Source organism: Phycodurus eques, chromosome 1, assembly GCF_024500275.1.
Source record: "Phycodurus eques isolate BA_2022a chromosome 1, UOR_Pequ_1.1, whole genome shotgun sequence".
Classification (NCBI taxonomy): domain Eukaryota; kingdom Metazoa; phylum Chordata; class Actinopteri; order Syngnathiformes; family Syngnathidae; genus Phycodurus; species Phycodurus eques.
Window position 1 is genome coordinate 46,673,998 of NC_084525.1, and position 14,730 is coordinate 46,688,727.

The window sequence follows — 14,730 nt, forward strand, 5'->3', positions numbered from 1 at the left end:
TTCTCTTGTCACTGCTTGTTTTTGCGATCTTTCTCCCGAGCTGAAGTCTAAAAGGACGTAACGTAACGACAGGGATCCTTGGTGCCGGCGGTGATTTAAAACCGCAGTATTGCCCGCGCCCGTGCGATCCTTCTCCGCCCGCCACGTTGACCGGGTTGTCGTGTCTCGGCAAGCGTGTTGCGTGAGCGCACGAACGGTTTTACATGCGCCGCTGAATGGAAAAGTGAAAGAGGAATTGGGTGGGTGGGTAGTGTTGTCAGAGCTCGGATCAAATCAGTGTGTCGCACCCACGCTCTCCGCTGGCGACACAAAAGCAAGACGTGTAAGTGACGGCACCTTTTAACAATTCATGTGTCATCTGCTCGATCGGAGCACAATAAATATGCAAGTCTGTTTCTTGTCCTCAGTCCTTCTTTAATTTCAGAGGACACATTGATTTATTTATATAAGTGCAGTTTTTCTCTCTGAAATTGTATATAACCTCATTTTTCACCTCGCTATCTTTTTCTGGCTTGTCAATTTGATCCAAGACAGGTAAACATCAAATCAAAGGTGCAGACATCAAAACCTCAAGGAATCCAACACCCTCGATCGTTCAATTATTTTGAAGTAAAATGCAGTTGTAAATGTATCATGTGACTCGGGAGTGCAATCTTTTCTTTTCCTTTTTCTTTGTCTCCCCTAAAAAGCTAAATTGCAGACTTTGTGCATGGAATTTTGCCTGCTTGTGTTGCTTCACGAAAGAAGGCATTCCAGCGAGTGAGAGTGGCACATGAATAATCGCCAGGGAAGCTTCTCACTTCCTCATCCATCAAAGTGTGTGCGCGCGTCTGTGCGTGCGTGTGCGTGTGTCTTCAAGCAGATGGTGACTGTGCATGAGGCGCTCGCTGTGTGCATGTGTGACGTCCAAATGCATCGCTCCAAACCCTTCACTTTGCTAAACACACAAACGTGCATGAAATCACTTCGTTTTCTATATCATGCTCATCCTTTGGACGGGCATACATTATTTACCCCAGATTGGTAAACAAGACGGCAAAATATTGGCAACCTCTCGCGAGTCAACACCTCTCCTTGGGCAGTTGCGCGTTTGCCGTTTGCTGAAGCGTAACGATGCAATCTGGAGGGTCGACAATGAGACATCTCCCACGGTCAACGCTCTTATTTCTTTTTTCTGCCTGCCGCCTGGCTCCGTGGATTCAAGGTCCAAAAGCACATAGCGGCGATCGCCGCCCGGTACTCGTCCGGCCACGCCGGACAAAACCGGGCACGGACAGAGGACAGTCACGTGCCGCCGGGATGGCAATCGTTTCTCCGGAGGCAGTTCAGTAGCTTCCTGCGTTATTATTAGAAGTAAGCTGTTGCTCGAGGAACTGCTGCTCATAATGGCACTGCCGAAGAAGGTCCAAGTCGATTTCTTTCCTCCATTTGTTTTAACAAAAGGCGCGATAATACCGATTGGACGGAAAGTGTTTCACTGCAAGCATTAGCACGTATTCAATGCATATGTTTGTGATTTCTAGCATCACGAAAGACTGCATTGTTGTTGCCGGTGTTCAGTCAATACCTGGAGCACACGCAGTGAAACGTTTTTGCTTTGTGATTTCCACAGAACCGAGCTTCACGCTGGACGTTGAGACCATCGCTCACCCCGAGATGACCAGCGAACCGACAGAGTTGGCTTGTCGCGTGACCAATATTACACAGCTGCCCGTGGGAGGCCGGCTGGGCGTTACGTGGGAGCACGTCGCGCTTCCTGGTACTGCAACTCGGGTCGCCGGCCCATTCAACAATAAATTAGTGAAGAAACCGTATTGAATCTTCGTCATTGGCGCAGGTGCTTCCAGCGAACCTCAGGCTACACATTCTATTGGCTCTATGGACGGCTACGGCAACCTGGTGCCGGGTGCCGTGTATTCCGACAGACTGGCGAGCGGCACGATGTCCCTAACGAGAGTCCAACCAGACACTTTCAAACTGCGATTCCTCCGCACTCAGGTAGCCAAAATCGGGCGCCCACAGGTCAGCTGCTGGCTACACGGCGACTGACGCGTGCCATCTGCAGGAGATCGACATGGGCCAGTACGTCTGCGCCGTCTCGGCGTGGAGCGTCGACAGCCGCGGCGACGTGGCGAAGACTGCCGAGCGCCGGAGCTCGCCGCTGACTCTGCGATGGGAGGCCAAAAGTATGGAATTTGGAACGTCCGTGTTCTCTGATTCCATTCCATTAGTTTTCTTTTGGAACCGTAACTTTTATTCGAAAACGAGAGATCGTAATCTGTGAGGTGATGTCAAGTGTAGGTGTGTGTGTGGGGGGGGGGGGGGGCTGTATCGTGGCATCTAGTCATAGTAACCCTGCTGGTGGTCTGTTGAATGAGCTTAATGTGCGAAATGCATTTGTATAATTTCTCGACTTCAGAGGAAATCCCTCAACAGATCTTTTGTCTGCGCTGGTCTGTCCACCACATCCACATGCTGAACTTTATGCCCTTATTGGCGCTCGTTGGGCCATGATGTAATAGCATTGCTCTGTGCACACGCACGTCTGCGAATCTTCCTGTTATGGGGTTGCGCCTTCAAGGGAGGCTGACAAAGGTCTTTCATGAAGCTCATTGATCCTCCTGTGGTCATTTCCAGGTCCTTCTCTGAACGTTGCGGCCAAACGCATTCGTGAGGCTTCTGTGGGCGGGGCTACCTTTGAGATGAGCTGCACAGCGGCAACCCAAAACCTCGGCCAAGCGGGGTTTTCGGTGCTCATCCAATCACAAGACAGCCTGGAAAGCAACGTGAGGACCATCATGACCCTCAGCCCCGACAGCGTCATGCAGCACGGGGGGGCCACGGACCCCAACAGGAGGTGCGTTCTTCCCGGGAAGCCCCGCCTACTTGGCTCGCTATAACCGTTTGTCTCAATTTTATTCAACTAGATAAAGCGCGTCCCTTTGTGTTCATTCAGAGACAGTCTGGTTTTGACGAAGTCCGGCCCAGCTGCGTTTCGGTTTCGCCTAGGGGGCGTCCAGTTGTCAGATCGAGGTTTCTACTGGTGCGACATCACCGCGTGGACGAAGCAACAGCCCGGTCAAACGTGGACCAGAGCCACGAGCGCCGAGTCCAACAAAGTCCGGATCGACTTTCAAGAAAATGGTGCGTTTACAAGCCGTTGGGAAATGCTCGCGTTCGCTTCGGTGCAAATGGGCCACCCGCACTCGCCAATGGCTCACACCACAAAACAGCGCTACGTGCGTGCGCGTACCTGACCTACTTTACTTTGTTTGATGTGAATGGGAGGCAGATGAGGGAGTAAACGTGCATGCGGTTGAGAAAAGTGCGCAAGCCCTCTGAAGGATGAAAGGGGGTGGAGCCGAAGCTCGGCAAGTCTTTCTCTGAGGAGAGAGGCGGGCCTCGAACGTCCCTTCTTTCACCTAATTTCTGCCACCTTCTTCCCGGTCTCCCCCTCCCTTTCTGGGATGTCTTCAAAGTGAAGCCCTTTGGCTACAAAGATCTACACCGCTGCCTCCCTTTTCCCATCGTGTGTGCCTGCATGTGTTTCTGTGTGTTTGGAAAATATTTTTAGTTGACCCCACAAAGAATTCACAAATGCAGTACATACGAGCATTTGTGAGTGTGTGTGTGTGTGTGTGTGTGTGTGAGAGAGAGAGACAGAGAGAGAGAGAGAGAGAGACTTTTGTGACTGTGAAGAAGAATAATAATAAAAACAAAGTCTAAAACAAAGCTAATTTTGTCTGAATTTGAGGTGGCACCATCCAATTTGTTGGTGGAAAATAAAAAATTTTTTTAACTGCAAGCTAATATTTACTAGCATTATTATTAGCACTTTATGGATTAATAATACATTTAATGTTCTTAGTGTTATGATTTCAGTGTCTTCCTTGTTCACAGCACTGTAGTATAATATAATGTGGCGTAATATTGCTGTTGTAAAAAGTCCGTTAAGGGTGACTTCAGAATCACGAAAGCCAAACATTCCTCTCTCGTCCCAAAAGATTTTACCGGCATTCTTTTCCCAAGATCGCCGTCAAAAAGGTCCAGTTGTGTTTTCCCAACCTGGGTCAGATTCTCCACAGCTGGGGCCCCAATTCCTGTCTGGATCGTATGTCTGAAAGACTTTTTTTGGGGGGGCCAGAATAATTATTATACATGCACGAAATGTGCACTTTTAATGTAGAAATAAATTCATTTAAAAACAAAAAAAGAGCACATTTCCTAATTGCCCGCCAGATTAAATTAATTGTCAGGACGCTGAATTGTTGTTGTAATTTATTTCTCCATTATTACTGACATCCTCAGAGGATGGAATGATTTATTGATTATTATTACTTCTTTTTTTTTTTAATGAGGATGTCTATTTGACACATTTTTTTTTTTTGTTTTTTTTTTTTTTTAGGACCCTCTTTCTCAATTGCCATCCATTCAGACACCAGTACTGTTTATCCGTGGCAAACGGCCAAGATGAAGTGTTCCCTCCGCGTCTCTGGAGCCTCACCAATGACCGGTAAAACACGCGCACACACACACACACACACACACACACACACACACACTTACATTACGTAGAAAGTCAACCCCAGAAGGCCAGCCCTCACTAAAAAAATATTGTAAAAAGCATTAACAACCAGAGTATAGCCCAACATTTTAAATGACCTGATTTTTTTTTTTTTTTTTAATGCTGCCCAACATTAATTTCCTCATGCATAATTACAAGTCATAAATCGGTAACTTACTGTTTCTTATTGATCTTCTGTGATTCAACATTGCACACAGGCTCTTTCTTACGCCCACTCAAATACATGGAAGTACACCTGTGGTGCACAATTTGCTAATGTGTGCCATTCGGCTGTCAGTCAGCGGCGTTGCTAATCAGAGTACTCTGCATTTAAAAGTGATTTATGAGTAAAAGTGCCAAACACAAACACACACACTATTAAATCATTCACTGAAAGTATGTTTTTCCCCCCCCCCTGCATTAAAGACAAATTGCATTTAGTGGAGCCAAACAGTAAAAAATTGGATGTTCACCTCATTGTAGTGGTGGCATGTCAAATGCTTGTGAAACAAATTGTTTTGGTTTCATGTGTCCTCCATGCCACCATCTCACTGCACTACTCCTTTAATCTCACGTGTAGTCACGCCTTCATCCCTTCTGCTTGCTAAAACCCCATGGAGCTTCCCTTCATCATCATGCATCCATTTTGTTAATGTAAACATGTCACATGAGCTCATGTGTGTGTAAACATGTCACATGAGCTCATGGTGCCTCCCTCAACCAGTCTGTCAACATTCTTCCTCATCTCTCGCCTCGTAACTATACCGCCCGTCGAGTGCTTTCTAGAATAAATCCCTCCAGCAAATGAATCAAACACACTGCTCCTCACCCTCTGCTCGTAGGCTTGGGTGGGATTTCTAAGCACGATGTCATTTCCTGTTGTGATTTGTACATACTGTATGTAAACATGTCTCTTTGCTCTTCTCTGCATGTCTGTGTAGCGTACAGTTGGGCAGGAAAGTCTGCCGATGTGATGGACTATTTTAACCTGCAGATGATAATTATTCATTCTCACATTCATCGTCCCTGGGGCAGCATTGTTCTTTAATAGTGTTGAAAGTGCTGATGGATCAGGTTTCCTTGGCGTCACTGAATGGGACTCCCAGTTGCTTTCCTGCTAATTTTGCAGCTCAGAATTCCCAAAGGTCGGGAATATCACTCGGTTGACTTGCGCGCAGGTTTGACCGTTAAGAGAGGAGCGAGCAGCCTGGTGTCATGTGACATGCATTAACGAAGGTGTGCCGCTTTTGCTAAGCAAGCCTTTGCTTCCTCAGGTGTTGTAGCTCGACTCGCCTGCGAACAAACGGTTCCGCTGGGTGTGCCGCTGTTTTGTTTTTAGAACGCAAGTACCGCCTTTTTTGTTCCTGCATGCATGTCGTTCAGAACCAGCCAAGATATGGCGGCACCCTTACACTTCGTGTCGCAATTGGTTCCTTTCTAATTGGCCTTTAGAGATTTTAGCGTTTGATACCTAAATACAACTTTATTTACTCAAGTAAGAATGCACAGACACAACAATTGGGCAATGTCATAAACCTGTGCAGCATAGTTTTAAATATATAAATATACAACACTAAGTGCCTCGTAGAAAAAAAAAAAAAAAAAAAAATGCAAGTAGCAAGAAATATACTGTACAAGAACCCACACCTCCCATACCCACATATAAACACAGAACACACACACACACACACACCCACACGCACACAGCACATATTGATTATTAGTGTAGAGACATAGCAAGGCACCGAGGATCCAGGTCGGGAAAGACAAACCTGTGGGAGCCATCCAGAGCGAGAGCTGCCTGCAGCCGCAGAGGACGCCCCTGCGAAGACCACCATGACCTGGTAGACCGGGATGGACTCCCCACACTGTGCAGAGACCCCAAGTTACCCGGTCCGGGGAAACTGCAGCATGACATGCCCGCAGGCAGACCGAACACACCTCCCACGTGCAGGCTCCAGTCAGGAGACTCTGGAGTTAAACTTAAACAAAAAAAACAATAGGACAGGATTAAAAAAAACAAAAAAAACTAAAGGACAATAAGAAATGCAATAAAATAAGACAACAATTACAAAAATGGAAAATGAATCATAATAATATCTAAATGAATAATAAAGACTGATGGTGTAGTGGTGCACTCGCCTGACTTTGGTGCGGGCAGCGTGGGTTCAGTTCCCACTCAGTGACGGTGTGAATGTGAGTGCGAATGGTTGCCCGTGTCTATATGTGCCCTGCGACTGACTGGCGACCAGTTCAGGGCGTAGTCCGCCTTTCGCCCGAAGTCAGCTGGGATAGGCTCCAGCGCCCCGTGACCCTAACCAGGATAAGCGGATGGATGGATGAATAATAAAAAACTCATTTAAAAGATAAACCAAACAGTTGAGTCTTGAGCCTGCTTTTAACAGCATCAATAGTGTCTGCGGTCCTGATGCCCTCTGGGCAGGCTGTCCCAAATGCCTCCCTGTAAGTTCTTGTTCTCAGGACCCTTTTGTGATAAAAGCATGTCTGATGGATATGATTGCTGAAGACCTTTAAGACGTTTAAAAACTAGTAAAATCATCTTAAAACCAATAACTAAAACCTCTGCTTTGTCCTTGTTGAGCAGTAGGAAATTTACTTCCATCCAGGACTTAACATCTAAAATACAGTTAAGAAGGGTATCAATTGGCCTGGTGTTATACGCAGACGACACACAGCCGTGTGTCGTCTGCGTAACTGGGGAAGCTGATGTCGTGTTTCATGATGACATCCCAATAGGGAAGCATATATAGGATAAAAAGAATGGGACCTAAAGTTGACCCTCGGGGCACCCCACACTCAATTTTATGTGTTCTGGAAGAACATGTAGCCATAGCTCATCATACAAGTCTTCATAATAATTATGTAAAGACCCTCATATCAAAATGGCAAAATAGTATAAGCACAAGAGTGCAAAAATGCAATTCTCACTTGCACGTACCAGTTGCCAGTGCACTGACATCCGTGGTTATGAAGTTATTTGAGCACGTCATCTTCAACATCTGAAAACGCCCATCTTGGATCCATATCGGTTTGCTTGCAGAACCAATAGATTAGTCGATGATGGCATCAGCCCACTTTCAAACACCTGGACTCCCGCAACACCCACGTTCCATACATCGATTTTAGCTTAGCCTTCAACACAGTAGACCTTGTCCGACTAATACGTTTGGTACAGGGCATTGAGGGTGAGGGGAGACTCCCAGCTCGCCGTGTGTATCTAAGCAAAGAGCCCGAGTTGCATCCTCTTACCCTGGCCGAAGTCTTTGTCCTCAGGCAATTCGAAGCACGCCCCCGTCTGTTTCAACAAAACCGCAATTGAAACCATTCTCATGTCCTCCACAACCATCAGGGATGCGCATTCTTCTATTAGGGTTGCTAAGTGGCAACCCACTTTTCCAGAAGTTAGGAACAATAAAGAATACGTATTGTTCAAAAACTGCTTTTGAAAACATATGAATTTCATATTTATAAAAAAAAAACACTACTCGTTTAAAGTGCCTTTCAGATCGCTTTATTGAGAAACTGAAGAAGAACATACTGTAAATGCATGTACCAAAATGTAGATCTTGGCACTGATCTCCTCGTTTTAGAAAAATACATCATCAACCTTCTTTTTAGGAAATGAAGGCTGCAGACCAAAGAAACTGTAACAGTTCCAACAATCTGAATTATTATGCTATACATTTTTTAGGTCCCGACCAACCAGTCCTGCTTTTTGCTGTGTGCGTGCATGCACGTGTGTACAAAATGAGTTTACGCACGCCAACGTAATTCCACCAGCATCGTCTCTGTGGTCTATCTCTGAATCAGAACCAGAATCGGTTGACTTATTGGCCAATATTTACTGACAAATGCAGCTATTACCGAATCTTCCCTGGTTGTGTACGTGCGCTTGTGTGCCGATACCAGCTCACTCATTGTTTGTCACTCGGTTGAGCAACCGTGCAGATGCATTCCTGCGAGGCCGCTGAAAACGCCTCTCCTGTTGTGGCTTGTTTTTATGATGGGCATTATTAACACACAGACACATGCACACCTTCCTTCTCCCTCACTGCTTCATGAATAATCATTTTTACTGTAGTGCCCATTTAGGTGCAGCGGTCTATCTGAAAGAATATGACCGCTAGCGCCTCTGTAATTAAAAGGGGGGAAAAATGTGCACATTTGATGCTTGGTGGTAATCTCACAGGCTCTGACATTCATGCTAAAACAACAGGTGACTGTTTAAGCAAAATTGGCTGCGATTCACAATTGGCCGAAGAGAAAGGAACGGTCGCGATACATCACCTATTATTTGTGGATAAGGAAAACAAACACTGAGCAGTCGGTATGGACTCAACTCGAAATGGCAGAATATTCAGGATTTTTAAGTAGCAGTAAATTGACTTAAATCTGGGGTGTGAAACTTATTTTTGGCGCAGGCCACATCGCTGTTATGGTGAAAACCGTATAAATGTATAATTGTCTCCTATTATTACAAATACACGGCTAGTTGAGGGATAACTACAGTAGTTTTGCAATCAGAAGCTAACGATTATTCCTTTTATTTTAAAAGCTTTTGCCGACCGCGTCGAATGATGCAGCGGGCCGGATCTGGCCCCCGGGCCTCGAGTGTGACACATATGGTCTCGATGCTAGTTTTCAGTACTTGAGGAGCATGGGTTTCAGTCGGAAATGACATGCAGTACTGTGGAGCCCCAAAGAGCAATTGGTGAACTGAGTTTGACTGATTGTTGCAATCAGGGCATGCCATGAACTTTTTTTCGCTCACCAGCCGCTGTGGCGAGTGGCTTCCCAGAGTCACGAGCCACTCTGCGATTTTACTCGCCGCCATTTTCATTGTTGGATAATTGTTTCAAATCATTAAAGGTACTCTGGTTTCCTTCCACGTTATTCCCAAAACATGCAAGGTACATTCATTGAAGACTGGAAATTGCCCGTAGGCGTGAATGTGCCCAAATCGCCCAAAGTCAGCTGAGATAGGCGCCGGCACACCCGAGAGCCGCCCGTCAGGGGGATAAAGCGGTACAGGGAAGGAATCAATGAATGGATGAATGGATGATTTCATTTACAGTATCTTTATGTCACTAAGACATAATATACACAACTTTAAAATGCTGCATTATATTGTGTAACGGCGGACACGGGTATTGTCACTTACATATATCTTTGTTTAGTTCGCAACGATGCAAATTACGCAAGACAAAAAGCTGCACAAAAAAATATCCAGGGGTGTGTGTGTGTGTGTGTGTGTGTGTGTGTGTGTGGACGCAACGAGATGAGCGACAGACAGCAGCATAGCGGCAGAATCTGCACGCGGTACAAACAAGTGAATACAACTGAACCCGCCAAGGTGGCTGGTGGGAGTGGCCGTGCTAACCGCCACGGTGGAAACGGAGCAGCAAATGGCGGCTCGGCGCGCGTCAGCTTCGAGCCCTGGTGGGAAGCATATTCATGTATTTGTCAGTCTCGGAGGATGAGGACAAAACGACCGCCCAAGTTCTCCGCCTGGCCCAAAAAGTGTGTAGGGTGAGAATCGTGAGTGCAGTAAAGGGGAACATGTGACCTTGAACATGTGGTTTTGGGATGTACATTTTTTTTTCGCAAATAATCGATGCCACTCCTAAACATTACCCTCCTGCGCTCTATTTAAACACATTCTAGACATGAACATGTACATAAATGCGTACTGTAACTCATTTTAAAGTTGGTGTATTTACAAAAAGAAAAAGAAAAAACAATACTCTGTAGCAGATGCCATAAAATGGCAAGAAATCTACATGGGAATTTTGAGAACTACTATCTCGATGCAGAACAGTATATTAGAAAAAAAGTATTACAGTATAGAAAAAGTGATTTGGTAGATTTGCTAGCAGAATTGTTTCCTCACACTTAATATGACTGAATGATCAGTCATATTAAGTGTGAGGAAATGAGGAAAATGACAATTGACTGATAATGAAGTCACTTCTAATATCACAATACAAAGTGACTCAAACAGAACAAAAGTCAACTCACGTAATGCGATCAAGGCACAAACTCTGACTCTGAACACCATACGTAGAAGAGACCAATCCCGTTTGCATATAAACATGATTGGAGCATGTTCATCCTGGAAAAAAGTGACCGAAAAAACACAGTTTAAATTAAAAAAAAAAAAAATGGTGTTGTACGTGGAGCACTTTGATGGTACAACGGAGATGTTTAAGCACGACACTCGCGTGGCCATCTTTGCAACTGTGCGGTCCCGGCCCGCCGCTGCACGCTAACGGGGAGCTCCCGTCGCAACGGACGATGGCTGCCATGTTCTTGCAGTCACGGCGACGCGTGTTTTACACGCCGCAATCTTGTCACCGTTTTGAGATATTTTTCTTCTTCTCTCTCTTAGAGCCTTGCCACCTCTGCACTGACATTTTCTTTCTTTTTTTTCCTCCCCCCCCCCCGCTCTGGCATACCTCTGTGAAAGTAGCAGGAGGCGATAAAGCTCTGTGCAACGTTTTGGCTTTCAAAGAACACATCCAGATTAAAAAAGTAAAAGAGTCACAAATGTTATGAGCTAAGGAGAGAGCTTCAGTATTTGCCAGATACCAAAGTAGAACCAAGATGTTTTTGTGTTGTTTTTGCTGCTGCTGCTGCAGCATTCACCAGATGGATGGTGGGGCACAGAACGGCAGCCTTCTTTGGCCTGAGCAGGTGGCTCAACCTTCGTATGTGCCATTTATTCCATCTCTTTTGTAAGAAGGGCAGGGAGGGTGTAACCGCTGCTCCTCCATCACTCCGTAATGGCTGCCACGTACACTCGGTGGCATTCTTCGGGCAGGTGATTAACACCTGCCAAATTGTTGCTTTAGAACCCCGCTGCATGCATGCATCTTCTCATCTTTCTATCGTCCCTCCTTTCGTTCCTTTTGCTCCTTTCCCTCCTCCGCACTCTCACCAAATTACCCAGCTGTCTTTGCAGGGGCGACAGGCAGCCGTTAATTAGCCAATCTCACGCTCCGTTAGCCGGTCGGGGAGACAGAACGAGCTAGCGAAAGAATAGCCGGTGATGTGGAGAGCGAGTGAATGAGGGGAAAGCGGAGGCCGCTAAACAGACTATTCAAGTGAGCAACGGTGGCGGAGGGTGAATAGCGGAGCCAGTAAATGGAGGAAGAGGAGGCTTGAGAACGGCCTGAAAAGTTTGGCTCGTTGGGAGAAAGAGCTCGTCGAGAGGAGGGAAAAGAGGGACAGGATCCGGTTCCCTCGGCTGCGTGTCATTGATGAAAGCCTCTGCGGTCAAGCGGTCATGAGCGAATGTCTGCCGTTGCGCAAATATAATAAATGAAGTGGGGGCAAAACGATGAGTCACACCAATGCATTGCGGAGCATCGGCGATCAAGTCGCATTGGAATAATGTGGAAATATTAAACACCATTACAATAATATTGTTTTGTCCCTCTGCTGGAAGCGATCCGAGAATCTTGAAAGTGGCCATTACATAAGTATCAAAAAGCAGGAGACAGATGGATTCATTGACGCAGCTTGAAATCGCACCACTTGATTGGACGCTCAATCATCACTGTTGGTCTCAGCAGAATATCCCAGAATATCAGAAGCTTCAGAATTCAAAATGTCAGGCTCACTTTGATGCCACGTAGGTGCCGCTTTGTTTTTTTTAAACCGCTTTTCCGTACACTGAGGTGGGCCTAAATCGGTCTCATTTATTTATTTGTTGCCCAAGAAAATCATTTGTAATATTATATATATTTATATTAATATTATAGAGATGACTCCAGATGACTTGACTCAAAACTTGCGTGCGTGCTTTTGACTCCAGGTGTCAATCGTCTTGTGCTCCTGGTAAATGAAGAGCAAACAAAAGCAAGATGAGGACGAGGAAAGCGGGGGAGAGAGAGAGAGCGAGAGAGAGCGAGCGAGAGAGAGAGAGAGAGAGAGAGGTGCATGCTGACGGTTAAATGAATGAAATTTGTTCGGCAGATTCGAAACAGCAAAAGAATGCAATGATTTTCACTCCATTAGTCCCACCGCACTTAAGGAAGATGACTATAAGGCGTCGGAGGAAGCCTCAAACGGCATATCCAAATATGAAATTCAACTCTTAGTTAACAGGCCAAACGCCAAGTAGGCAAGAACAAGAAGCTATCTTTTTTTTTTCCCCCCCAGCGCTCGACAGTAATGAGGGATGCATTGCTGCCCCGCAGCTTTGTTTCTGAAAGGCTAAATGGTGTTTTTATCTTTTGTCTGGCTTGCGCTCTGCCAGCGCCGCCCTGCTTTATGGCGCGGAGAACTCGCGGCCATTTTCATTAGAAGTGCGTGTGGTAATCGTCGATCTTTTGCGTCTCTGTGTTTGAATTTCAGGCAATTTGGAGCCTCGGAGCCTTCTCCGGGGATTAATCCAGAGAAATCCAATCAGGCTGTTATCATTTCCGCATACAGCCGTTTTAGTTTTATGAGCTTAGACGAGAGCCAGATAGTCAGTTGGAGGTGCGCTGTACTTTTCGCTGTGCTACCGCAAAGCTGCTTTTTCTCTGCTTAATGAAGCCACCGCATCACTTTAAAGCATGTAATGAAGCTGGCGCAGTTGCCGAAGTTCTTCACGAATCGGGTTGACTGGATCTTCCTCCAGCGTTGCATCTGAAATCGCTCGCAGCGCTCAAGTTACGCTACACGGACAAACGTGTCACGTTGAGCTACGAATGAGTGCTAAGTAGAATTGACTCGTGAATGCGCCGGATAAAACGAATCCCAAATCCATATTTTCCCCATTCAAATCAAAACGAAACGAAGAATCATATATACTGTAATTTCCTATGTATAATACGCACCCCCAAAGTTGACCTCAACATTCTGGAAAAGCCTTCTACCTATGTATAATGCATTTTTACAATTCATGATTTTGCTTCTACCCATATGAACAAAACATGAAGTATTTTTTCAAAGAATTATTCTGAAGTTGCAGAACGGTGGACGACCGGTTAGCACATCTGACTCACAGTTCTGGGGTGCAAATCCCGGCCCCGCCTGTGTGGAGTTTTCATGTTCTCCCCGTGCCTGGGTGGCTTTTCTCCGGGAACTCCAGTTTCCTCCCACATCCAAAAAACATGCGTGGTAGGTTGATTGAAGACTCTAAATTGCCCGCAGGTGTGAATGTGAGTGCCAATGGTTGTTTGTTTCTATGTGCCGTGCGATTGGCTGGCAACCGCTTATGGGTGCAGCGTGGCGAGACAACTACAGTGAGTGCACGAGTAATATATAATTGGTCCCACAGAAATGTGACAACGAACTCAAGTCCAAAAAAATTGGAATGAAAGTGTAGGCTACACCTTTTTCATAACCTCTAGGTGGCGGTGACATTGGTTTGAAACTGTACAGGTTTTTCATAACCTCTAGATGGCGGCATACATTTATAAAATGTGAGTTTTTTTTTTTTTTTTTTTTATTGACCATTTTGGGGGGGGGGGGTGTGAAATGCGCATTATACACGAGAAACTGATGAACTTCTTTCTGACGAGCTGCAATACTGCAAAGCCGCCATTTTGACTTACTGCGCATGCGCATATGCACAGTTGTAGAGTAGCTTCCAAGTCTGTTGTAGCGGATCAAAAATGAGTGCTGCTCGTCGCCGTCTCCACCGAGACGATCGTCTTGGCTGAACGAGGCGTCCCTGTGCCCTGCGCGTACAGCTGCGGGGACGTTCATGGCAGACTGCGACCGCGGTAGAATGAATTGGATAAAGTTATGCAAGATTCATTCAACACGCCGTTGACGAGAGCTAGCGTTTAACTAGCACCTAACTAGCTGCTAGTGAAGCAGATGTTGCCTGGATTTACACATTTAATGGCACAGAGACCGGCGCAAAACAGACCATGGCCACGATGCGGCGAGGGTTCCTGGTTAAAGGAAGCCATTTTCAACTGAAAAGAAGTATTTTGGCGCGAAGTGGTTGTCAAAAAATGCGTCAGCGACAGCGTACTCTCTTTCTGGTGTTGTGACAGTGGTGGCTTGATAGAAGTTAAATTTGTCCCGTGGCCACGGCACCTCGCTTACACTTAAAACCTGGAGAGGTTTTTTTTTTTTTTTTTTCAATTGGTTGTGGCGACATTGCGACGGCCTTCACAGGCATTCCAATTTTGAAACGCTGCAAA

The 14,730-nt window shown here is 45.9% G+C and overlaps 1 protein-coding gene across 4 annotated transcripts in view; it reads left to right on the forward strand.

Moving 5' to 3' along the window:
* ptgfrnb (prostaglandin F2 receptor inhibitor b) overlaps nt 1–14,730 on the forward strand; it is a 39,941-nt gene that overhangs the window by 18,012 nt on the left and 7,199 nt on the right. For all 4 annotated transcript variants that reach the window (XM_061695270.1, XM_061695240.1, XM_061695250.1 and 1 more), the window contains 6 exons: nt 1,613–1,759; nt 1,838–1,998; nt 2,066–2,186; nt 2,638–2,857; nt 2,957–3,144; nt 4,406–4,513. In XM_061695270.1, the coding sequence (XP_061551254.1) occupies nt 1,613–1,759; nt 1,838–1,998; nt 2,066–2,186; nt 2,638–2,857; nt 2,957–3,144; nt 4,406–4,513 (945 nt within the window). The remainder of the gene's footprint in view (nt 1–1,612; nt 1,760–1,837; nt 1,999–2,065; nt 2,187–2,637; nt 2,858–2,956; nt 3,145–4,405; nt 4,514–14,730) is intronic.